This window comes from Oryctolagus cuniculus, chromosome 15 (assembly GCF_051225735.1).
Source record: "Oryctolagus cuniculus isolate XC-2025 breed Fujian yellow rabbit chromosome 15, ASM5122573v1, whole genome shotgun sequence".
Lineage (NCBI taxonomy): Eukaryota > Metazoa > Chordata > Mammalia > Lagomorpha > Leporidae > Oryctolagus > Oryctolagus cuniculus.
In genome coordinates this window covers 6,497,851-6,522,047 of record NC_142881.1, presented here as the reverse complement: position 1 = coordinate 6,522,047, position 24,197 = coordinate 6,497,851, and the positions used below count along the sequence as shown (strand labels likewise).

Sequence of the window (24,197 nt, the reverse complement as noted above, 5' to 3'; positions counted from 1 at the left end):
ATATAAATGAGGGGAAGCTTTGCCTAGTTTATAATCCGGTTGGGGAAATGGGAAGATGTCACAGATACATGAAACATGAGTCTTAGTCCAAAAGCTGGTAGAGAGAAGGTGCTTTCTTTAAATCAGCTTGATTTGAACTCTGAACTCCCTTAGCAGGAAGTTCAACCCCAGTCATCCTTGGGGCCTCTTCTCATCTCATCGGAAGGTTTGGTGTGAATATGGTTCAGGTTTTGCCTGCTGTGATTATGATATGTCGTTTTTAATTTTTAAATATTTATTTATTTGGAAGGCAGAATTAGAGAGGGAAAGAAGGAGAGAGTACACACTTTCATCTGCTGGCTCACTTCCCAGATGGCCCCAGTGACCAGAGCTGGGCGAGGTGGAAGCTAGGAGCTTCTTCTGGGTCTCTTGTGTGGATACAGGGGCCCAAGGACTTGGGCCATCCTCTTCTGCTTTCCCTGGCACGTTAGCAGGGAGCTGGTTCAGAAGTGGAGCAGCCAGGACTTGAACTGGTGCCTGTATGGGATGCCAGCCCTATAGGCCGTGGCTTAGCACGCTGTGCTACAGCGCCGGCCCCTACAATGTCTTTGATTGCACTCCAAAGGGTTCCTTAAAGTTCTTGTGGCTCTGCTACCAGTTGTGGGTCCCTAATATATATATGGCTTGGCATCTTGTGGACACATTTTACTGAAGTCTTGCCACCTCTGCAGTAGATTGTTCTCTCTAAAATTTCTCAAAAGCTCCATTCCTTTCTTTTTAAAGTCATTTATTACGCTCTTGAGTTTTATTAAATAAACGGTGTTGGTCCTCATTCCATGCCACTGGAATCCCGGAGCCATGATTTTTGAATGTGTGACTGCCTGATTGAAATTTGAGGGGGAAGGAATGACATAGGAAAAATACGTGAATTACTGTTCCAGAAACCAGCCACAAGAAGAAAGACAGTAAGCGTCAAATGCCTGTTAAAGTATGGTTGCATGGAGTGGTTGAATTACTTCATGAAACTTGAAGATGAGACTTGAGCTGAGCCTTGGAGAAGGGTAGGACTTGCTAGAAGTAAGCGTGTGTGTCTGTGGTGCTTGTGTCCAAGGCAGTGCCTGTGGCTGTTTGCCGTGGGGAGTTGGGGGTGTGTGGCAGTGGGTGTGTGACTGGGAGGAGTTGAGTTTGTACTGTTGCAGAAGAGCTTTGGAAAGAGGATTGTTCTGGTAACAGTCAGCTGGATGGATTTAGAGAATGCGCTTTAGGACGCTGTTACAGTAGTTCTGACCTGAACCAAGAAAGGATTAATGGCGATGGGAATGGAGGAAAATGAGGTTGGCTACATGGAAGCCACCAGGAAGGGTCTGTGGAGACAAGGCAGAAGTCAAGGTAACTCAGTTTCTTTGCTGGGAGTAGGGATACTAATGGTGTCATCAGTGGAAACTGGAGAAGTCAGGATAGGCGTTTGCTGTGAGAGGAAGAATCGGGGTTTAGTTGAGGATGTCTTAAGTTGCTGGAACCCTGAACTGAGGTCGTGTTTGTGGGTTCACTGCATCATCACTCTCCGGGATCCTACTAGGATGGGTGGTTTTTCTTTTGGCTATTGTGAGGAAGGTAGTGATATAGAAAGATACTCATGAGAAAAAAGAAAGTGACTGTGTCAGAGTTTCGGCTTAAGAGTTTGGTAGTACTTTCAGATTTTTAGTTTACTAAGTTTTATAACTCATAATTACCTCACCTAATTTAACAGAACCTGAAATTTCAGCATGTTTGGAATTTTGTTTTGTTTTGTTTTAGGTTTCATCTGTATTTCTTGAAGATCTTCTCTGAGCATTGTCTCCATAGATTTGTAAATCTACAGATTTATTAATTTTATTTATTAATTTTATTAATAAATATATACTTACTAAGAGGCTAAGAAAAAAAACCTGTATGATAGCTGTGATCAGTTCTTTCTTTGGATAACTTCTCATCATTAAAGTAACTGACGTAATAACCTCTATTGTTTGGAATTTACCAGCAACTGACCTTATTTCTGTTTGTTAAGAAATTTGTACTCTATGAGAATTATTTCATTTTTCAGTTATTTCAGTTTTCTGGTTGCTTTTCAGAGGTTATTTTAGAAGAATTCAGCATAGATAAATTTCTTAAATAGTGCTCAGTAATGTGCCACAACTATGATTTAATCATTAAATGACAGTGTAAAGAATGCTAGCCCTTTCTCTTCCCAAGCCATTATTATATATACCATAATTTCTTGTTCTTATTATTTGGGAAGTATATAATTGAAAGCAGTTGTGAATTTAGTAATAGAAAATGGTTGCTATATTTTGAGACATTATTCATTTCATAGGTAGAGCTTGGATTCCTGGTCCACGGAATGGAAACTGTTAGTATTGCGTTTGAACCAAGGGATATTTAAGAGTAGCATTTGTGACCAATTCTCCTTAAAGATTTTAAGATTATGCAGATTTTATTGTACCGCTTAATTGAAGTATGAGTCCTTGTATAGAATTTGGAAATCTGTGTTGCATGCAGAATTAGATATATAAATTAAACTTACTTGGGTTTATGAATATGTGTTAACTTAAAATGATGTTTAATAACAATTTTATTTCAGGGTAGGGCATTAGTTTTTGAACTGGTTGCTTTGAAAATAATTTTATGTACCTTTTGAGATGGTTTGACATCTAGAAGAAATGTGCTCAATGTTGATTTCTTCTTAGTAATGCAGAATCACATAGTTGAGTTGATGTTACCCTTTTTTCTGTCATTTACCTATTACCACAGGTAGGAATTGCTCTCTCAGATAATCCTCTGTAGTGAATTTTAGCTTTCAGTTATTAAAAAACAATATCCCTAACAAGTTTTAATTCCTTATAGAGTGGGTACTCTGCATTATTATCTCATATAATGCACTTATCTCAAAACTCCTGAGCTTGGTTTTAGTTTGCTTAATTACTTGGGTTTTCATAAGATGCAGAATAAGTAGGCAGCTATTGTCCATTATTTTTGCAGAGAAAACTGACAGTGATTTTTTTTTGTTTTTAGTGGCAGTTTCTGTTGACTTTTTTTGTCAACCATGGACATTTAAATACATCATGCTGGTATATTAGTTCCACGAAGATTATATAAGATAAAGTAAAGTAACAGGTTATTTAGTCAAGCCTACATACATGTCAAAGTAAGACTTAGGAAAGCAAGCCTGGATTATCTGAATATGAATATTTTAAGTAAAATACTGGAAAAATTTTTAGAGGGTACTTTTTTTTTTAAAGATTTATTTGAAGCTGGTGCCGCGGCTCACTAGGCTAATCCTCTGCCTTGCGGCGCCGGCACACCAGGTTCTAGTCCCGGTCGGGGCGCCGGATTCTATCCTGGTTGCCCCTCTTCCAGGCCAGCTCTCTGCTGTGGCCAGGGAGTGCAGTGGAGGATGGCCCAAGTGCTTGGGCCCTGCACCCCATGGGAGACCAGGATAAGTACCTGGCTCCTGCCATCGGATCAGCGCGGTGCGCCGGCCGCAGCGTGGCAGCCATTGGAGGGTGAACCAACGGCAAAGGAAGACCTTTCTCTCTGTCTCTCTCTCTCTCTCTCTCACTGTCCACTCTGCCTGTCAAACAAACAAAGATTTATTTGAAAGGCAGAGTTAAGAAAGGGAGAGACAGAGATCTTCCATCTGTTGGTTCACTTTCCAAATGTCCACAATGACTGGGGGTGGGCCAGGCTGAAACCAGGACCCAGGAGCTTCATTCAGGTTTTCCACGTGGGTGCGGGGGCCCAAGCACTTAGATTATCCTCCGCTGCGTTCCCAGGCACGTTAGCAGGGAGCTAGATGGGAAGTAGAGCAGCTTGGCCTGGAACTGGAGCCATATGGGATGCTGGCAGTGCAGGTGGCAGCTCAACCTGCTATGCCACACGCTGTCTGAAATGGTTTAGCCATTGACTTTTTTTTTCTTTTTCTTTTTCTTTTTCTTTTTCTTTTTTTTTTTTTTTTTTTTTGACAGGCAGAGTGGACACTGAGAGATAGAGACAGAGAGAAAGGTCTTCCTTTGCCATTGGTTCATGGCCGCTGCGACTGGTGCACCGCGCTGATCCGATGGCAGGAGCCAGGTGCTTCTCCTGGTCTCCCATGGGATGCAGGGCCCAAGCACTTGAGCCATCCTCCACTGCACTCCCTGGCCACAGCAGAGAGCTGGCCTGGAAGAGGGGCGACTGGGACAGAATCTGGCGCCCCAACCGGGACTAGAACCCGGTGTGCTGGCGCCGCAAGGCGGAGGATTAGCCTGTTGAGCCGTGGTGCCGGCCTTGAAATGGTTTAGAATAGCTAGGGATATCTTCATTATATAATTTGTTCTTATTATACATTTTTATTGCTCTTTTTAATTTCTAGTAGCATGAGCAAGTAATATATTTGTATTTCATTTTTGAGAAAGGAATGAAGCTAACTAATGAATATGAATTGCCATTAAATCTATCGTCTACTTGATGGAAGCTTATATGATTAAGTTTTCTGCTCTTTAACACACTTTATGATTATTTTCCATGTGTGATCTTAGTTTATATAAACTTAAAAATCTTTTTTTTTAAGTTTTTTTTTTTTTTTTTTATTTGAAAGTTAACAGAGGAGAGGCAGAGAGAGAAGTCTTCCATCTGATGGTTCGCTCCCCAGTTGGCCGTAACGGCTGGAGCTGCGCTGATCCAAAGCCAAGAGCCAGGAGCTTTTTCCAGGTCTCTCACATGGGTGCAGGGGCCCAAGGACTTGGGCCATTTTCTACTGCTTTCCCAGGCCATAGCAGAGAGCTGGATCGGAAGAGAAGCTAGGATTCGAACCAGCACCCATTTGGGATGTTGGCGCTTCAGGCCAGGGTGTTAACCTGCTGTGTCATATTGCCAGTCCCCAAACTTAAAAATCTAACCAAGATCATGTAAATTACCAGGGTAAAGGGAAAAATGTAGTTTACTGAAGGAGAAGATTTCAGAGCTACATACAAGTAGTTGTTTTTCTGCATTTTCTATTCATTTGAACTATACCACCTTTCTCCTTTGAGTAATAAGATTTTAATTAATACAAGGAGGAATTTACTCAGTACTGCTAATAGTAATAATATTGGCTGTGCACATACAGATGGTTGAGGTTACACAGAAAAATATCTTTCCCATGTTTCCTTTGGCTGACCAGCCTATTCAGTTAGCTAATTTTATTGCTATGTTTAATTAAAATTCTAAATATAGTAGTCCATCATTAAAACTAGTAGGATTTAAATGGAGAATTGATTAAAGTCTTTAAAAAAATAATTTTGGATAAAGTAGCAGGCTTCAAGTGAAACTCAGTTTTGGTCTCCTTTACAGGAATTGCTTTGCTTTGCTTTGCTTTGCTTTCTTTCTTTCTTTTCTTTTTTTTTTTTTTTTTTTTTTTTTTTAAGATTTATGTATTTGAAAGTTACACAGAAAAAGAGGAGGCAAAGAGAGAGAGAGAGAGACAGTCTTCCGTCCGCTGGTTCGCTCCCCAGTTGGCCACGATGGCTGGAGCTGTGCCAATCTGAAGCCAGGAGCCAGGAGCTTCTTCCAGGTCTCTCACGCAGGTGCAGGGCCCCAAGGACTTGGATCATTTACGGCTTTCCCAGGCCATAGCAGAGAGCTGGATCGGAAGTGGAGCATTCGGGACTCGAACCGGTGCCCGTATGGGATGCCGGCACTGTAGGCGGCAGCTTTACCCGCTACACCACTGCGCCGGCCCCAGGAATAGCTTTTCAGAGTCAGACACTGACCATGTTTGCAGTATCTCCTGGAAGTGAGGCTCTTAGCCAGCATGGAGACTGCATCTTGTCTTTGGTCTGATTCACAGCTGAGCTTTGATTCTTAGCATGTGCAAGGTGAAGGTTATAGAATGGAAACTGACATTGTAGTAAGTGATTTTTATTTTAGTTATTCAATAGTAGCCATTCTTAGAGTGAAGTTGTCCTCTGAGCAGCATTCGCACCATCAGTGGAGTGCAGACTTGGCAGGCAGGAACATGATAGACTTCCAGAGTAAAGATGCAGCTGTCCAGGTCAGGAGAGTTTCTGAGAAAGTAAGTAAAAAGCTCTGTTACTCTGCCTGCCATTTCTTTTTCTTTCCTGATTAAAAATAGTGGAGGGATGATACTGAGTTATGAAGGAATTTAAGAAATGGAGAGGTTGGCTTTAATGTCTAAATTCAAACCGTTAAAAATGTCATTAAATTTGCTATGTAAGCTGCTTGATTTGTGAACTAGTTGTCACTAGATAATAGTTTCTATGATAGTGTAGTGTTAGTAAGCCCACACATACTCCTCAGAATATTTTAAATAGTGAATAGATTTTGAAAAGAATTGATTTTTTAGTATTCAAAATATTTTGTTTTGAATATGAACATTCAAATTTATATGGGAATGATTATACAATAGTTATTTCTGAGATGTTCTGTCAATTTGATTCTCTCAAGTATATGGTATTTGTGGTTTTTCTCCATGCTCCAACTGAAACTAGATTTTGAGGATTCAGGGTAACAAGAAAGTGTTTGTTTCTTTTCTTTTCTTTTTTTTTTTTTTAAGATTTACTTTACCAATTTGAAAGGTAGAGTTACAGGGAGAGACAGGGAGAGACAGAGAGTTCTTCCATCTACTGGTTCACTCCGCAAATGGATGAAATGTCCGGGACAGGGCCAGGCCGAAGCCAGGAGCTTCATCCAGGTCTGCCACATGGGTACTGGGGCCCAAAGTCTTGGGCCATCTTCTTCTGCTTTCCCGGGCCACCAGCAGAGCTGGATCAGAAGTGGAGCAGTTGGGGCTGGAACCAGCACCAGTATCGGATGCTGCTGTCACAGGTGGCAGCTTACCCTTTTGTACCACAATGCCACCCTGAAAGTGTCTGTTTCATAGTGTTGCCTTGTTATTTGTAATGATTACTCTTCAACATCTTTCATTTTTACCCTGTGCTAATTAATGGATAATTAGCACTTTTAAGATGCTTTTCTCCCTTAGCAAGAATGATTGAATTGACTTTGATCTTCAAAATTTGGGTATTACAAATCAGACATTAGATGCTGTACCTAGGTGGCATAATCTGTGTTTATAATTTGACAGTGCTGGTATTTGTGGTATTTGATTTCCTTTCCTTTGAGTCTTTTTTTTTTTTTTTAAGATTTATTTTACTTATTTGAAAGGTAGAGTTACAGAGAGAGAGGTCTTCCATCAGTTGGTTCACTCCCCCAGTGGCTGCAATAACTGGGTCTGGGCCAGGCTGAAACCAGGCACCAGGAGTTTCTTCTGGGTCTCCCATGTGGGTGCAAGGGCCCAAGCATTTGGGCCATCCTCCGCTGCTTTTCCAGGCGCATTAGCAGGGAGGTGGATCAGAATTGGAGCAGCTGGGGCTTCAACCAGCACCCATATGGGATGCTGGCACTGCAGGCCAGGGCTTTAACCCACTGTGCCACTGCGCTGGCCCCTGCCTTTGAGTGTTTTGTTTTTTTTTTTTTTTTAAAGATCACTTAGATTTTTTTAAAAAGATTTATTTATTTAATTTAAAATTAGAGTTACACAGAGAGAAATAGGGGCAGAGACAGAGGTCTTCCATACAGTGGTTCACTTCTCAATTGGCCGCAGTGGCCAGAGCTGTGCTAATCTGAAGCCAGGAGCCAGGAGCTTCTTCTGGGTTTCTCACATGGGTGCAGGGGCCCAAGGACTTGGACCATCTTCTACTGCTTTCCCAGGCCACAGCAGAGAGCTGGATTGGAAGTGGAGCAGCCGAGACTCGAATGGGTGTCCATGTTGGGTACTGGTACTGCAGGCAGCAGCTTTACCCACTATGCCACAGTGCTGACCCCTTTTTGAGTCTTTTAACTCTTGGCAGTGGCCTGGCTAAAATTAGAATTAGTGGCTTCCTTGTTTTATTCTTCTTTCCTCTTAGAACAAATCTGCCTTTATCCCCTTACCTCGCTCTGCCGCCCTCTTTGCATCCACAAAACAATTTCATTGAATCTCAAGGTACAAGAGTTTTTTTAGGGAATTAATTTCCAATGTCTTTATGGAAACAAAAAAAGAAAATTAGGACAATTCAGTATGAAATCTTACATGAAATCTTTGGAGAACTTAAAAGTTGAAGGGTACATTTGTTTTTTGGCATGTTTTTAGTGATATAATAGTTATTGTCTTAATAACTGTATCCTAAATAATCATGTCCTAATTATTTGTAGCTTCCTGCCTGACATAATTCACTTCAAGAAGTGCACAATGTCAGAACGTGGAATCAAGTGGGCTTGTGAATATTGTACGTATGAAAACTGGCCATCTGCAATCAAGTGTACTATGTGTCGTGCCCAAAGACCTAGTGGAACAATTATAACAGAAGACCCATTTAAAAGTGGTTCAAGTGATGTTGGTAGAGACTGGGATCCTTCCAGCACCGAAGGAGGAAGTAGTCCTTTGATATGTCCAGACTCTAGTGCAAGACCAAGGGTTAAGTCTTCATATAGCATGGAAAATGCAAATAAATGGTCATGCCATATGTGCACATATTTGAACTGGCCAAGAGCAATCAGGTGTACCCAGTGCTTATCCCAGCGTAGGACCAGGAGTCCCACAGAGTCTCCTCAATCCTCAGGATCTGGCTCAAGACCAGTTGCTTTTTCTGTTGATCCTTGTGAGGAATACAATGATAGAAACAAATTGAACACAAGGACCCAGCATTGGACTTGTTCTATTTGCACATATGAAAACTGGGCCAAGGCTAAAAAGTGTGTTGTTTGTGACCATCCCAGACCTAATAACATGGAAGCAATAGAGTTGGCAGAGACTGAAGAGGCTTCTTCAATAATAAATGAGCAGGACAGAGCTCGGTGGAGGGGAAGCTGCAGTAGTGGTAATAGCCAAAGAAGATCGCCTCCCACTGCAAAGCGGGACTCTGAAGTGAAAATGGATTTTCAGAGGATTGAGTTGGCTGGTGCTGTTGGCAGTAAGGAGGAACTTGAAGTGGACTTCAAGAAACTAAAGCAAATTAAAAATAGAATGAAAAAGACAGATTGGCTCTTCCTCAATGCTTGTGTGGGTAAGTTTTTGTTTTCTGTTTTTGATTGAACCGGAGAAAGGTGTTAAAAATTACATGAAAGAAGATGTAAAGATGTCAGTACTATTTCACTATTTAAATTTAGCATGATCGCTGTACTCTTAGGTATGCATGCATGACAGTCTCAGAATTCTGATCTTGTTATAACTTTGCTTTGAATTGTCCACATTTAATTGCATATGTCTCTTTCCAGTATTGGGAGAAAACTTTTCAAATTAAAGCGGAGTTTTTACCTATCACTAGTGAAGTATCTACTCTGTTTATTGTAACAAGAGGTGACTGAGCAACACCAGCTGCTGTTTCTGAGTGTTTGTCAACAGTGTGAGCGTCTTGTGATGGTGGAGGCTTTAGTCAGTTGTTAAAAATATCACAAAAATGTGTGACTCCAAGAAGTTGGACAAACATCATACTGACCTTGAAAATATGGATGTTAATTTATTATGAATGCCATGTAGTAAATATTTACAAACTTTGTGGAACTTAATTCACATAACCAGTGAATTCTTTACTTCAAATCATGACTTGTATGTATTGTTTTTAGTATTTTTCTAAGGAAATTTTGAATGTTGGTCCCAGTTACTAGCTCAGAGCTGTTAAAGACAGAGACATGTTTTTCTCCAGTTAATGACCTTGTGAGTTAGTTATGTGTGATCTAATTCACAGAAGCAGTTACTTGAGTCTTTAGAATTTTTTTTTTCTGAGTAAATTAGATGTTTGGATTTTATTACTTGAATTATCTACGTGGAGTGCCTATTTTGACATTCAGTTTGATAAAGGGAATTTTGAGTGATTACGAAGGTTTTGAAGTTTGGATTGCAGCGAAGCCTAAAACATGGCTTAGTTTTTTTCTTTCCCAGTATTGATTTATTTTATTTATCCCCCTTGTTGTACCCTCAGGGTTTGCTGTATGAACCTGCAAGTCCTAAGAGTAGAATTAAAAAATTTGGTTTTTGTTTTAGCTCTATCTTGACAAAAAGAATATCCCAGCAGATGAGCCCTTCTGAACTCCAGATGTAGTAGACACGTAACAGCTAGCTGTCAGTTCCTGTTTCCTCCTGTCCTTAGGTCTAGGGATGAAAATGTCCTGGGTCGTCTTCTGTCTGTGTTGTTGTCCTCTTTCAGCTTGTGGATTTCTACCCCATCTCCCAAATTGGAGGTCCACAGGTGATGTGATTTTCTCTTTGTAAACAGGAAATACAAAGGAGTATTTTTACTGCCTTTTTTTTAATTGAGGTCAAATTCATATAGCGTAAAATGAACCATTTAGTGCCTTCACAGGGTTGTGCAACCACCGTTTCTGTCTCGTTCCAAAACATGATCCCAAAAGAAAACCCATTAAACTGTTCCCACTCTCTTTGCCCTGCAACCAGTTTCCTTTCTGTCTTATTCTGTTCTGAAGATTTTGTATTAATGGAATCTTACATCATATGACTGCTTGTGCTTCTTGTGATTATCTCTTAATTACATGTGTAGTTTTGGAACACTCTTAAAATCATTTTTGCACAGAGTAGTGTGTTGTGCATGCTTTTCCCACAAGGCTGTGTTTGACTACATATAAGTTTGCAGGTGGAAGTGAACTAAACTTCGTTGCAATGAGTCCTGACCTCTTTGGGGATCATGGTACGCTTTAGAAATTGAGGACTCATAAAATCACTGGATCATAGGACAACAACTGCTTAGAAATATTTTGTGTCCTTGAAACATACAAGTTAAATCAACATGTTTGTTTTTGTGGCTATGATTTCTTTTTAAATGGTTTATTTGAAAGGCACAGTCACACAACACATGCACACAAACCTTCCATCCACTAGTTCACTCCCTAAATGGCTACAACAGAGGCCCAACACGTTTTTCTGTGTGCAGTACCCCCTGCTGGATCTGCCCAGATAAATGCCTTGGAACTGCCACAAGTGCCCTCCCCCACCCCCATTAGGAATAGGGTGACATTAGCTAATACACTGTGGTTCTGATACTGTATTGAGTCAGGTGTCCTGTGAGATTACATTTCTGTCTCTGATCCAAGTTGAACTCCTAAAAAGAGTCAGGAAAGAACCTCAAATTGAATCTGTGCTATAACTCATACTCCTGAACCCTAGACTCACATAGCCAAGCTGCCTGCTCAGCATCTCTCTGTGAGTGTGTGACATTTCAAACTCATTTCAAGCTGAGTGAGGCTGAAACTGAACAACGGTCTGTTCAAATCTGTGCTCACAGTTTTCCCTCTCCGTCAATGGCAGTCACTCCTGATTCTCTTCTTTTTCTCTTGTATCCTATTCCTGTTCATCAGAAAATCAGAATCTGACTTCTCTCCACCCTGGCCAAACCATGATTGTCTCCTTTCCCTTGTCCTCCCTTAGATTTGCTGTGAACATGGAGGACTTTTTTTTTATTTTTTGGACAGGCAGAGTTAGAGAGAGACAGACACACAGACAGAGAGAAAGGTCCTCCTTCCGTTGGTTCACTCCCAAAATTGCCGCTACGGCTGGCACGCTGCGCCAATCAGAAGCCAGGAGCCAGGTGTTTCCTCCTGGTCTCCCATGCGGGTGCAGGGCCCAAGCACTTGGGCCATCCTCCACTGCACTCCTGGACCACAGCAGAGAGCTGAACTGGAAGAGGAGCAACTAGGACAGAACCGGTGCCCCAGCTGGGACTAGAACCCAGGGTGTGGAGGATTAGCATAGTGAGCCGAGGCGCCGGCCGAGGACTTTTGTGTGTGTGTGTTTTTAAACTCTTCTCTGAACCCTTTAGTGATGGCTTGTTTCACTCAGTAAAAGCCAAGTACTTGAAGACTCTACAAGGCCACCCAGAGTTGTGTCCTGCATCCCCGCCCTTGTATATACATTGCTTACCTGTGAACGCCTCTGCCCTCCACCTGCTCATTCTACCCCGGCAGCTTTGCCTTTCTCTTCTGCAGATGAGCCTGAAGGCTGTGTGCTTGTGCTATTTTCTGCCTGCATTGCTCTATCTAGATTGCAAATTTGCTCAATTACCTCCTTCAATTCTTTACCCAAATGTTGCCTTCTCACTAAGGCCCTCCCTGCCTGCTGTATCTAAAATTTCATCCCTGTCCTATACTGCTGCCTCCAGTCTTAATTTCTTTGTAATACTTGTCACCTTCTAATACACTTAGTCATTTTATTACTCACCCCCCCCCCCCCCCCCAATTTAAGCTGTGGGCAGGACAGGAATTTTACCTGTTTGCTTCTGCTGTATCCTAGTCCTGAGAACTTAAGTATTTGTTGGGTAATCCCTTTAGGAACTAGGATTTGGACAGATAAGCCTTATCCTGCTCTTCTGAATTTCTCTGTTTTTTACTACGGAATTTGTGAGATCCAGCCCAGTGGAACAACTTCAGCTTCTGGCTGGCATGATGAGACTGAGTTGTAGTGTTAATGAGAGGGTTTTTTTTTAATTAATTATTTTGAAAGAGTTATAAGGGGTGGGGGGAATGGGGAGAGGTCTTTCATCCACTAGTTCACTCCCCAGATGGCTGCAGCAACCAGCACTGGACCAGGCCAAAGCTTAGAGCTGGTGGCTTCATCTGGGTCTCCTGCATGGGTGGCAGGGGCCCAAACTCTTGGGCCATATTTTGCTGCTTCTCCCAGGCCATTAACAGGGTGCTAGATTGGAAGTTGAGCTGCTGGGACATGAACTGGTGCCCATATGGAATACCAGCATTGCAGGTGATGGCTTTACCTGCTTTGCCGCAATGCCAGCCCCATGTGATAGGGTCGTATTGAGAAGATTAGAGAGGCCTCAGCTTCCTTATATTTGGCATTCTATGGATATGAAAAATCTGAAGTCAGGTTTCTTTATGTTCTTCATCTTCCTACTTTTGTTAATGGAATATTTGATTAAAAAGGCATTGTATGTGTTCTATCTAGGGTTCTGTCAAATAGTTTTTACCTGAAGAATATTTTATTCAATTGTCATTGGACATGCTGCTTTGTAATTGGCATTTTGTCTTATTCTATAAATACTGGCTATATTTTTCTGGTGCAGTACTCCTGCTAATGAAGTTGGGAAAGAGTTGAGATTTGGTAGAGGTGCTGAGAAGTGAGGAGAAAGAAATCAACTTGATATAACATGCCGAAACTGGAACTTTTATGCTGAAATGTTCAGTCCCATAGTGGTGGCTCAGGCACCTTTCACTGTAGAGAATGTGTTGTCTCCCTGTGCTTTGAAGCTTTGGGGTGACTTACAGTGTCCTTGGCACCCCTGTTGAGAATCAGATGATTTTTAAATTGTAGAAAATATATTGGAAATCTCTGTCAAGTTGTTTGCAAACATATCATTACATTTGATCTAATATTATCTCCTTTCTCAAATCTTAGTTGTGTTGAAAATTATTGTTTTTGGCATTTTCTTTTCTTTTTTTTTTTTTTTAAAGATTTATTTATTTGAAAGGCAGAATTAGAGAGAGAGAGAGAGAGAGATCTTCCATTAGCTGGTTCACTCCCCAAATGGCTGCAACTGCTGGAGCTGGGCCAGCCCAGAGCCAGGAGACAGGAGCTTCTTCCAGATCTCCTACATGGGTGCAGGGACCCAAGCACCCAGGCTTTCCCAGGCGCATTAGCAGGGAACTGGATCAGAAGTGGAGCAGCCAGCACTCAAACCTGGCCTCCGTATGGGATGCTGGCATTGCAGCTGGCAGCTTTACCTGCTTTGCCACAGCGTTGGCCCTTCAGGCATTTTCCATATTGATGCCAGTTGCATTTTGGTTCCCTTGCCAGAACCTGTGTGTTGTGTCAGTGACGTCTTGTCCACTGTAGGGTGCTAGATCTCACTGCAGACATAATGAAACATGGATGGTGGTGAGCATGCATGGATATTTGCCACTTGGTTTTACTAGCGTTCTTTCTTCATTTTTAACAGAAATTATCAGGATAGAAGTACATTGCAGTAAGTCTGTGGAAAATGGAATTAAAAGATAATTACTTTGGTGCAAAAAAATTTGAAATCCTTCCCGGTGATCCTCAAACATCATGGGTGGCCTGCGCTGTGGTGTAGCGGTAAAGCTGCTGTCTGCAGTGCCAGCTCCCTTATGGGTGCCATTTTGAAACCTGGCTGTTCCACTTCCGATTCGCTCTCTGCTACAGCCCAGGAAAGCAGTTGGAAGATGGCTCAAATCCTTGAGTCCCTGCACCTATGTGGGAGACCTGAAAGAAGCTCCTGGATCCTGGCTTTGGATCTGCCCAGCTCCGGCCATTTCAGCCTTTTGGGGAGTGAACCAGTATATGGAAGACCTCTCTCTGCCTCTGCTTCTCTGTAACTCCACCTTTCAAATAAATAAATAAATCTCTAAAAAAATACAAAGTCATAGAAGGGCTGGCTCTATGGCATGGCGGGTAAAGCTACCGCCTGCAGTACTGGATCCCACGTGGGCCAGATCGAGACCCGGTTGCTCCACTTCTCTCTAGTCCTAGGCCATAGCTCTTTTACTATGGCCTAGGAAAGCCATAGAAGATGGCTCAAGTGTTTGGACCTCTGCACCCATGTGAGAGACCTGGAAGAAGCATCATGGCTTCGGATCGGCCCAGCTCTGACTGTTGGCGGCCACTTGGGGAGTGAACCAAGGTCTCTCTCTGCCTCTACCTCTCTGGAACTCTGCCTTTCAAATAAATAAACAAATCCCTTTTTTTTTTTTCTCTCTCTAAAGCTGTTCATGGAAACTGTGTGTTATGAAAATACTATGCATGGATTTCAGGATTTTTTTACACCAAAACATATTTTAGTAACATTTCCTCACAAACTTTTTGAAGTACCTTTGTATATATGTTTTGTACATTTTTAGAATATTCTTTTCAGTTTGTTTTGGTATCAGTACTAATTAGTGTTTTTTCCCTCTTTGTGGAAAAATCAAACTATTACAAATACAATCTGGTTGTTTTATGTCTTAGTTTTGACACATATATCTGATCAAATTAAGGGGGTGTTGTACAATAATCAAGACAAAACTTCAGCTGAAGAAGTTGTATAGGTTTATATTTGAGAGATGGTAGTACTATGAACTGGAAACATAAGGTGACTTATACCAGAGAAATTCCTACATCAACACAGAACCGGAGGGGTGGATAAGTGGTGCCGAGGTGAGGATGCCATGTGGGGCACCATGGCCAGAGTGCCTGGCTTCCAGTTTTGCCTTCACTTCTGATTCCAGTTTCAAGCTGGTGAGCACCCTGGGCAGCAGCAGTGGTGGCTCAATTTCTTGGGTGCCTGCCACCCACGTGGGAGACCTGAGTTGAGCTCTGGGTTCTTGGCTCTGGCCTGGCCCAGCTCTGGCTGTTGTCAGCGTTTGGATAGCAAACTAGCAAATGGAAGATTTCTGTCCCTCTGCCTTTCAAAAAACAAAACAGAAGGAAATCCTTGCCTCGGACACAGTGGTGATCTTACCATTTGCTACATCTTTGGACTGACATTTTAACTTCAGAGGAAACTCAGGGCATAGAACTGATTGTGCAGGAAAAAAAAAAAAACCAGAGGAGGTTTCTGTTTTCTGGTTCAGTACTCCTTACCTTTAAAAATTAGTGGTAGTCTTTTATTTTAAATATTTATTTATCTGAAGGCCAGAGTTACGGAGAGAGGGAGGGAGAGATAGATAACTAGATATATCCTACATATTCTGGTTTACTTCCCAAATGGCCTCAACGGCTGGCACTGGGCCACACTGAAGCCAGCAGTTTCATCTAGGTGTCTCATATGGGTGCAGGGACCCAAGCATTTGGACCCTGTGCTGTCTCCCAGGCTCATTACCAGGGAGCTGGATCAGGACTGGATCATTAAGAACACAAAAGTGACCTCACGGGGATGCTGGCGTTGCAGGCTACAGCCTAACCTGTGCTACAACGCTGGCCCCAAAATTACTGATTTTCTTTAGAGGTATTTTACTGATGACTGAAGGCACAAAACATTAGTTATCTTTATTTTTAAATTTTTAAAAATTTATTTTACTTATTTGAAAGAGTTACAGAGAGGTAGAGACAGAGGTCTTCCATCTGCTGGTTCACTCCCCAGATGGCCACAATAGCGCTTATCTGAAGCTAGGAGCCAGGAGCTTCTTCCTGGTCTCTTACGTGGGTGCAGGGACCCAAGCACTTGGGCCACCTTCCACTGCTTTCCCAGGCCATAGCGGAGAGCTGGATCGGAAGTGGAGCAGGTGGGACTAGAACTGGTGCCCATATGGGATCCCAGCGTTTCAGGCCAGGGCTTTAAACCGCTGTGCCACAGCACTGGCCCCAACATTAGTTATCTTTAAAAGCAAACTATTAAGTGATAGTATCCAAATTTGCCATTTTTATTTCTTTATAGGTTCATCATCTGCATCCCCCTGGGGTGTGTGTGTGTGTATGTGTGTGTAAGTAAGAGAATTACTTGACTGTTTAAATAGTTTGGCAGGTAGAACGGTGTCCATTCCCACCCTGTATCTACATTCCAATTCCAGGATCTGTGAGTATGCTGTGTTATATAGAAAAGGTGATTTTGCCTGCATGGTTATTTAAGGCCCTTGAGATGAGAGGTTCTCTTGCATTATCCAGATGTTCAGTGTGATTGCAAGGGTCCTGGTAAGTGGAAAAGGGAGACAGAGTGAGGGTCACAGGAGGAGCTGTGACAATGGAGAAGCAGAGGTATGAGTGGTGATGGGCCAGAGCTAATGAATGTGGACAGCCTAGAAAATGGAAAAGGTAAAGCTGGCGCCCCTAGAGCTTCTAGCGCTTTCGGTCTAGTGAAGGCCCATGTAGAAGTTTTGACCTCTTGATTTTGAAAAAGTTCACATTGTTGTAGGTTGCCGTATCTGTAGTAATTTGTTGGAACAGCAGTAGGAAATTAATATGAACAACCTTTTTTCCTTTACTTCCCCCAAGATTGATCTATTTGTTTGAAGGGCAGAGTTAGAGAGGGAGAGGGAGAGAGAGATATCGATATTGCACCTGCTGATTCACTCCTCAAATGGCCGCAATGGCCGGAGTGGGACTGTTCCAAAGCCAGGAGCCAGGGTCTCTCATGTGGGTGCAGTGGCCCAAGCACTTGGGGCATCCTCAGCTGTTTGTTAATTAACTAACTAGTTAATTTTTAAAACAAATGGTATCTCAATTTGACAATTTCAAAAATTTTATCTGGAGCAAGTGTGGCACAGCTGGTGAAGCTGCCACTTGGAATGCTCTCATCACTTATCTGAGTGCCACTTTGAGTCCAGCTACTTGGCTTCCAAGCAGGCTCCTTGCTGGTGGGTTTGGAAGGCAGTAGAGGATGGCTCAAGTGCTTGAGTATCTGGCGCCTGTGTGGGAAATCCCGAAGGAGTTCCAGACTCTCGGCTCAGCCTTGCCCGGTCTTGTTGCAGCCCTCTGGGGAGTGAACCAGTAGATGGAAGATCTCTCACTCTTTGTTGCAGGAGTTGTGAGGTAGCCATTGTGGGGAGCAACACGGACTAGACTAAGTTACTGGAATTAAGACTTATTCTATGCATCTGCTCTCCCACAATATGGCGCTGGGAGAGGAGGAAACAGCTTCTACACAGCTGCCTCCAGTTCAACCAGTAAACTGTAGGACCTGCTCCTGATTGGAGGAGAGCAGCGTACTCGGCGTGTGGGTAGCAGAGTTGGGATTGGTGGAAGAGGACTATAAAGGAGGAGAGAGACAACATGCACCAGGAACATCTAAGGGGAACATCTGAGCAGCCCCCGAGAGAGCCGGCCGGCGGTGTGCCGCTCCCCTGCGGAAGTGGGGAAAGTGGCAGGGGGAACCGCCCTTCCACGGAGGTGGAAGGGTCGGTAGCCAACCCGGGAAGAACCAGCAGCAAACCCGGGGAGGGCCGAGCAGACAAAAGAACAGCGCAGGGTCCTGTGTCGTTCCTCCACGAAGACGGGGAGCGACATAATGGTGCCGTGACTCGGATAGGAAGCCTAGGCAGGGTTTAGTGTCGTTCCTCCATGAAGAGGGGGAGCGACAGCCATGTTAAAGATTTATATTTTTTTTTCTTTCTGCTAGTTGTGATTGAAAGGAGTAGTGTTACTGGAACTTCTGAATAATGTTGGATTCCTATGAATATTAATATTTTCAAAAAGTCTTGCCTTTTTAAACTTAACAAAATAAATATGCCTGTGTGAAACTCACTCTGTATCCCAACAAGATCTGCCACTTGACAGTATTTTGCAGCATTCCAAGGTTAGCCACATTATTTGGACTTGCTTTTTTTTTTTATTTCTCTGGTTGGTGTTTCTATAGTATTTGTTTGCTTTGCTTTGCTTGTATTAGTCTGTTTTCAGCTTGATCTTCTGTAGCTGTTTGGACAGTCTCTTACTCATCTTGAGGGTTTTCCTTTCCCGTGGAAAGCTCTGCAGCCATCTTTCTGTGTTAGTAGCTCAGTTCCTGGTCTGGGTTCTGTCATTTTCAGAGAAATGTTCCGGAAGCTTAGGGAGTAAACCATTGAGATTGTTCATTGTTCTGACAGATTTAAGTTACAGCTAATTTTTAGATTTTTTTTAAGAGATATTTATTTACTTGAGAGGCATAGTTACAGACAGAGGTCCTTCATTCTCTTGTTCACTCCCCAAATGGGTGTAGTGTTGAAGCTGGGCTGATCTGGAGCCAGGAGCATCTTTCCAGGTCTTCCATGTGGGTGCAGGGGCCCAAGTTCTTGGGCTATGTTCCACTGTGTTCTCAAGGCATTAGCAGGGAGCTGAATCTGAAGTGGAGGAGCCGAGACTTGAACTAGCGCCCCTATGGGATGCTGATGCCACAGGCAGAGATTTAATCTACTGTGCCACAGCACTGTCCCCAAAGCTAATTTTTAAGTGCTGCATTTAAACTTTGGTTTTATGTTGGTACCAGATAAGTGTTCCACGGAAAGATGCTCTTATGATTTACTCTGCCCTCTTTCTTTATGGATTATCTATGAAGGAAGACGTGGGCCAGAAAAAAATGATCTTGAGTCTTAATAGTCATTGACGTTTATAACGAGTTGCAATTTTTGAATAAAAAATATGGCTTGAGTTAAAATATTTTATTAAAATCTTTTAATAGAATCTAAAATATACACAGACTCCTGTAGCAAATCTTTGGCATTGTATCCATAAAAGGAAAGTAAGCAGCTAGACAGCCAGCAGTGCCTCCATGTCCTTAGTTAACTTTATGTGATCCTCTGATGTGGGGTCTGTGTAACTGTAGACATGTGGCTGCCTTCTGCCCCATACACATTCTTGTAGGTCGACATCTGTACAAGGTAGTTAATATTCAAGGTAATAGAATTGTTTTAGTACCCTGAGAGGAGTATTATCTTCAGGTCTTTTTAAAGTTTTTAAGAACTTGTGATTTCATAACTTCAGATATAAAATAACATTTTATGTCATGATTTTTAAGTGAATTGTGAGAATTTTCAGTAAAATGAAAAGAATCTAATCTGTGGGGAACAGTCACACTTTTCCCTCTATCCTTTACACTTTTGACTGATGCTGAACAGTGTAGTCTTGGATTTGAAAGTACTTCCTGATGTGAGGTTAAAAAAGAAAAAGCGGAGCCGCCGCTGTGGCTCACTAGGTTAATCCTCTGCCTACGGTGCAGGGTTCTTCTTAGTCCCGGTTGCCCCTCTTCCAGTCCAGCTCTCTGCTGTGGCCTGGGGGGGCAGTGGAGGATGGCCCAAGTGCTGGGCCCTGCATCCACATGGGAGACCAGGAAGAAGCACCTGGCTCCTGGCTTCAGATCGGCACGGTGCTGGCTGAGGCGGCCATTTGGGGAGTGATCCAATGGAAGGAAGACCTTTCTCTCTCTCTCTCTCACTGTCTTTAACTCTGTCAAATAAAAGAAAAAAAAGGAAAAAGAAAGGAAAGAAAAAGCTCGCAGGAATGAGTCTGTTAAGGCCGTTGGGTGGTGCTGGCCGACGTGCAGCCTGGCAGTGTTCTGGTTGCCTGTGGTGTGTGTGAGGCAGCGTTCCTGACTTGCAGAAGTGACTGAGCATTCAGGCTGTGAGAGAGCAGTGTACCTCCTCGCGCTGAGAAAGGGAGTACGTCTGTGATCCTTGATTATAAGGTAGTAACATTTGAATTCGCGTCATTGATTTAGTTAAGACTTTCATTGTTAAAAAAGTGCTGTGTTAAATGAGCTTACTGAATTACGAAATCCAGATCTTTCTGTCTTTTAAATATAGAAGGATGTGTTTAGAGAGCTGTTGAATCTAAAATAGAGCTTTAATTTTAGATGTTTTGTTTTAAGTAACCATGTGCATGTTTGGGGGGAAAAGAGCAGCAGAGAGAAAGGCCTTATAAAGAGATGGAGTAGCTTCTCTTATTTCTACCTCCAGTCAGCCTTTTGTTTGAGAAGTTTCAGACATGCATGAAAATCACAATACATGGGACACCACATGCCCTTGGACCTAGATTTTACAGTTAGTGCTGTGTCACATTTGGTGTCTCTCTTAGTGTCTGTATTTCTCCTGAACTCTTTGAGAGTTAGCTGCAGACATCATGACATCTTAAAAAAAAAAAAGGATTTATTTATTTGAAAGGCAGAGTTAGAGAAGGAGAGACAGAGAGCTTTCATCCCTGGTTCACTCCCCAAATGGCCACAACAGCCAGTGTTGGGTCAGGTCCAAGCCTGGGGCTTCTACTCCCACGTGGTACCAGGGCCCAAACACTGGAGCCGTCTTCTGCTTTCCCAGGCACATTAGCAAAGAGCTGGATCGGAAGTGGAGCAGGCGGGGCTTGAACTGCTGCCCATATGCGATGTCTTTTTTTTTTTTTTTTTAGATTTTTATTTACTTATTTGAAAGAGTTACAGACAGTGAAAGGGAGAGACAGAGAGAAAGGTCTTCATCTGCTGGTTCACTCTCCCAAATGTCCAGAGCTGTGCGGATCTGAAGCCAGGAGCCAGGAGCTTCCTCTGGGTCTCCTGCACGGGTGCTGGTACCCAAACGTCTGGGCCATCTTTTTCCCAGGCCACAGCAGAGCTGGATCGGAAGAAGCGCAGCCAGGACTAGAACCACTCAAAGGCCATTTATTCATTTTCACCAATAGTTTCTAGTAGCTGTTTACTCCACCCCATTCCAACGATTATAAAGCACATTGTGTTTAGTTGGTTTATCTCTTCAGTTGCTTCTAATATAGAACAGTGAGGTTTTAGTTATTTTACCTCTTCCATGGCGTTAACATTTTTGGAGAGTCCAATTTTGCAGCATGATTCTCAGTTTGTAGTTTTCCCTATGATAAGATTCAGCTTAAACTTTTTTTTAAGGGGAGAGATCCTACAGAGGTGATGTTTTTTGAAGCAGCACCTCTGATATTTCTAAATAATGTCCTTGTATCCTCTTTTATTTGGAGGGTATATAGAAAGAGAGCTTCAATCTGCTGGTTCACCCCTCAGATACCTGCAGCAGCTTGGGCTGGGTCAACCTGTAGCCCTAATCTGAATTTGGGTCTCCCATGTGTGTGACAGGGACAAGTACTTAAGCCATCATCTGCCCTCCAGGGTGTGCATTAGCAGGAAGCTGAAACTGAAAGTGGAGCTGGGGCCTGAACCCAGGCACTTGGATATGGGCTGTAGATGTTCCAAACAGTGTCTTCTCCGTTGCACCAAACGCCCACTCCTACATTTTATTTTAATTTTGGTAAAATATAACAAAAAACTTGCCAAAGGTATGTTTGGTCTGTGGATATGATTTCTAGGATTGTCCCTATGCTTGTGCCTACTTGAAGGCACACTTAAAATAATGAGGTAATTTTATTTATAAAGCAGTTCGTGTTTGAGTATTGAGTTTGCTGTGGCTTAGCTAAGCCAGATTTGTGATTAAGCTATAGCCAAATGTTAGAATACAAAGTAAGAGTCATGGATGTTAACAGTTTCCTTTTAATATGCAAAAACAGTTGAATGAGTTAAACTCTCGGTACAGGAATACTACCTAGACATTGTAGCCAACCACATCTGCATCTTTCTACTGACCATGGGTAAAGGACATTACCACTTAAAACTAACTTTTCTCTTTAAGGGTTCCTGAAATTGTGCCAGCTGACTCCAGGCCCACCCTGACCCCACAGCATAAAGCATGCTGTGATGTCACAGCTACCATAGAACTCCAGGGTAGTGTTGAGCTGGCCCATGTGGGCTCAGGTAAGTCCTGGCTTTTTTTTTACCATTTGGCATTCTTTTCAAAGTTAGTTACCATTATGATTTTATGTCATAAAGGAAAATAAGGCAAAACTTTGAAAATTGTGCCATATATGGGGGAAAAAATAAGTCTGTTTTCTAAACATCTATGAGCCAGCTCCATATTCTAACCAACGGAGTTCCATAGTAGCTGTGAAGTCCCCAGTGACTTACTGACTTGTGGCTTCAAAATAGGCTAAACGCTACCCCTGGCCCAGCTTAGAGCACAATATGAGCTGCTGCTGCTGCCGCCCCCCCCCCCCCCCTTTTAAAACTTTGTAGCTAGTGATAAATAATACACTAGCTTTCATCTACTTTGAGATCTTCGTGTTGAGCTAACTGGGTTCCCTGAGTTTTGAATGCTTGTTGACACAGCAGGCTAGTTTTAGAAGGTAGTCTTCCTGGAGCGCCTTCAGTTGTCCCTCTATCACAGTGAAGGAAGAAAGGGCAGAATGTGTATGCGTCTTTGCTAAATGTTCAGATAATGACAGCGGTGATAGTTCATTACTCTTGGAGATATCTGAGGGGTTAGCCACCCTAGAAAGCACGGATAGGTCATCTCTTTGCTTCTGGAACTTTTCAGTCTTTTTTCTGGCCTTTGTTCCATGAAGTGAGATTTTTGTGCTCACATTATTTGCTGTCCTTGTCTTCCAGACTCTTCTACCTTCTTCCTTCTTTCCTTTTATCCCTTGATGTTAAAAAATGTTCAAAATGCTATGTGAAAAATAAATAAAAAATAAAAAAAGTTATGTGAAGAACTCAGATTTTTTGACATTTAGCTTCATCTTTGTCTTTGGGAAATAACTATAAACATACACAAACATATATATTGTATATATGTGTGTCTTTTCAGATAGCATTGATTCGATTCTTGGGTTGCTTTTGCAAGTGCTTGGAACGGATCTTATGTAATATAAGGAACTGTTATAAATAGATACATGTGTTTTAGGTTGATGCTGAAAACTGTAAAAGATGCATGGATGCTGCAGGTACCTGGAAGTAGTAAGATTTTGATAGGACCACAGAGAGAAGTGGAAATGCTACAGACACGGGGCATGAGGTAGACAGGCTCCACGGCCTGAATAAAGCAAACTGTGTTAGATTCTTCAACAAGTTGTGAGCCCCACTAGATCATTACTACCTGTCCATTAAGCAAGTTGAGGAGTTTTAGAGTTCTCTGTGACCTTGACCATGAGACTTAGAGAACTCAGCAACCATAAATTGTTTTAAATTCAAGTTAGCACTTTCCTGTTATCAAGAATTGCCCTTTGGGAGAGATTCCTCTTGTCTTAATGTCAACCTCATTGCATTTTAGCTCTGATGACATTGTAGGGCGCTGTTTCTGTGAGCCACGTATAAAGGGGTGTGGGTGTGGGCTTCACAGCTGAATTGGTGTGTGTGTGTGTGTGTGTGTGCGTGCTTGTGCAGTGAGGGACATCAGCTCAGATGGCTGTGAGAATAAAAATCCCTCTGAAAAGGTGTTCTTGTTGTATTATCATCAGTTTTAACCTGAAAAACGTGTGTCGATACCAGGGGCAGGGGTCATTTTCTGTGGAGAAGATCCAGATTTGCAGACAGAATCAATCAGCCTAGAGATGGAAACTCATGTTGGCCTTTTATGGATCACAGATACAATTTAAAAGGACTGTTTTAAGTACAGTAGTACATGTTTTTGTATGTTTCTCATATTGCTTAGCACAGTACACTATGTCATAGTAAATACATGTGGGAAATAAATTACTTTTTTTTTTTTTAGATTATTTATTTGGAAGTCAGAGTTACACAGAGAGAGAAGGAGAGAGAGAGAGGTCTTCCATCCACTGGTTCACTCCCCAGTTGACTGCAACGGCTGGAGTTGAGCCAATCCGAAGCCAGGAGCCAAGAGCTCTTCCAGGTCTCCCACGCGGGTGGTGGGTCCCAAGGACTTGGGCCATCTTCTACTGTTTTGCCAGGCTATAGCAGAGACCTGGATTGGAAGTGGAGCAGCTAGGTCTCGAAACCGGTGCC

At 42.5% G+C, this 24,197-nt stretch overlaps 1 protein-coding gene across 5 annotated transcripts in view; it reads left to right on the top strand.

The window, feature by feature from the left end:
* The window catches only part of ZRANB1 (zinc finger RANBP2-type containing 1), a 111,724-nt gene that overhangs the window by 64,329 nt on the left and 23,198 nt on the right, over positions 1-24,197 (top strand). For 2 of the 5 annotated variants that reach the window (XM_070057090.2, XM_051833526.3), the window contains exon 2: positions 8,191-9,041. In XM_070057090.2, the coding sequence (XP_069913191.2) occupies positions 8,191-9,041 (851 nt within the window). Of the gene's footprint in view, positions 1-1,101; positions 1,369-8,190; positions 9,042-19,696; positions 20,082-22,032; positions 22,155-24,197 lie in introns of those variants that run through there. The other 3 variants (XM_089313840.1, XM_089313838.1, XM_051833529.3) reach the window with 3 other exon arrangements.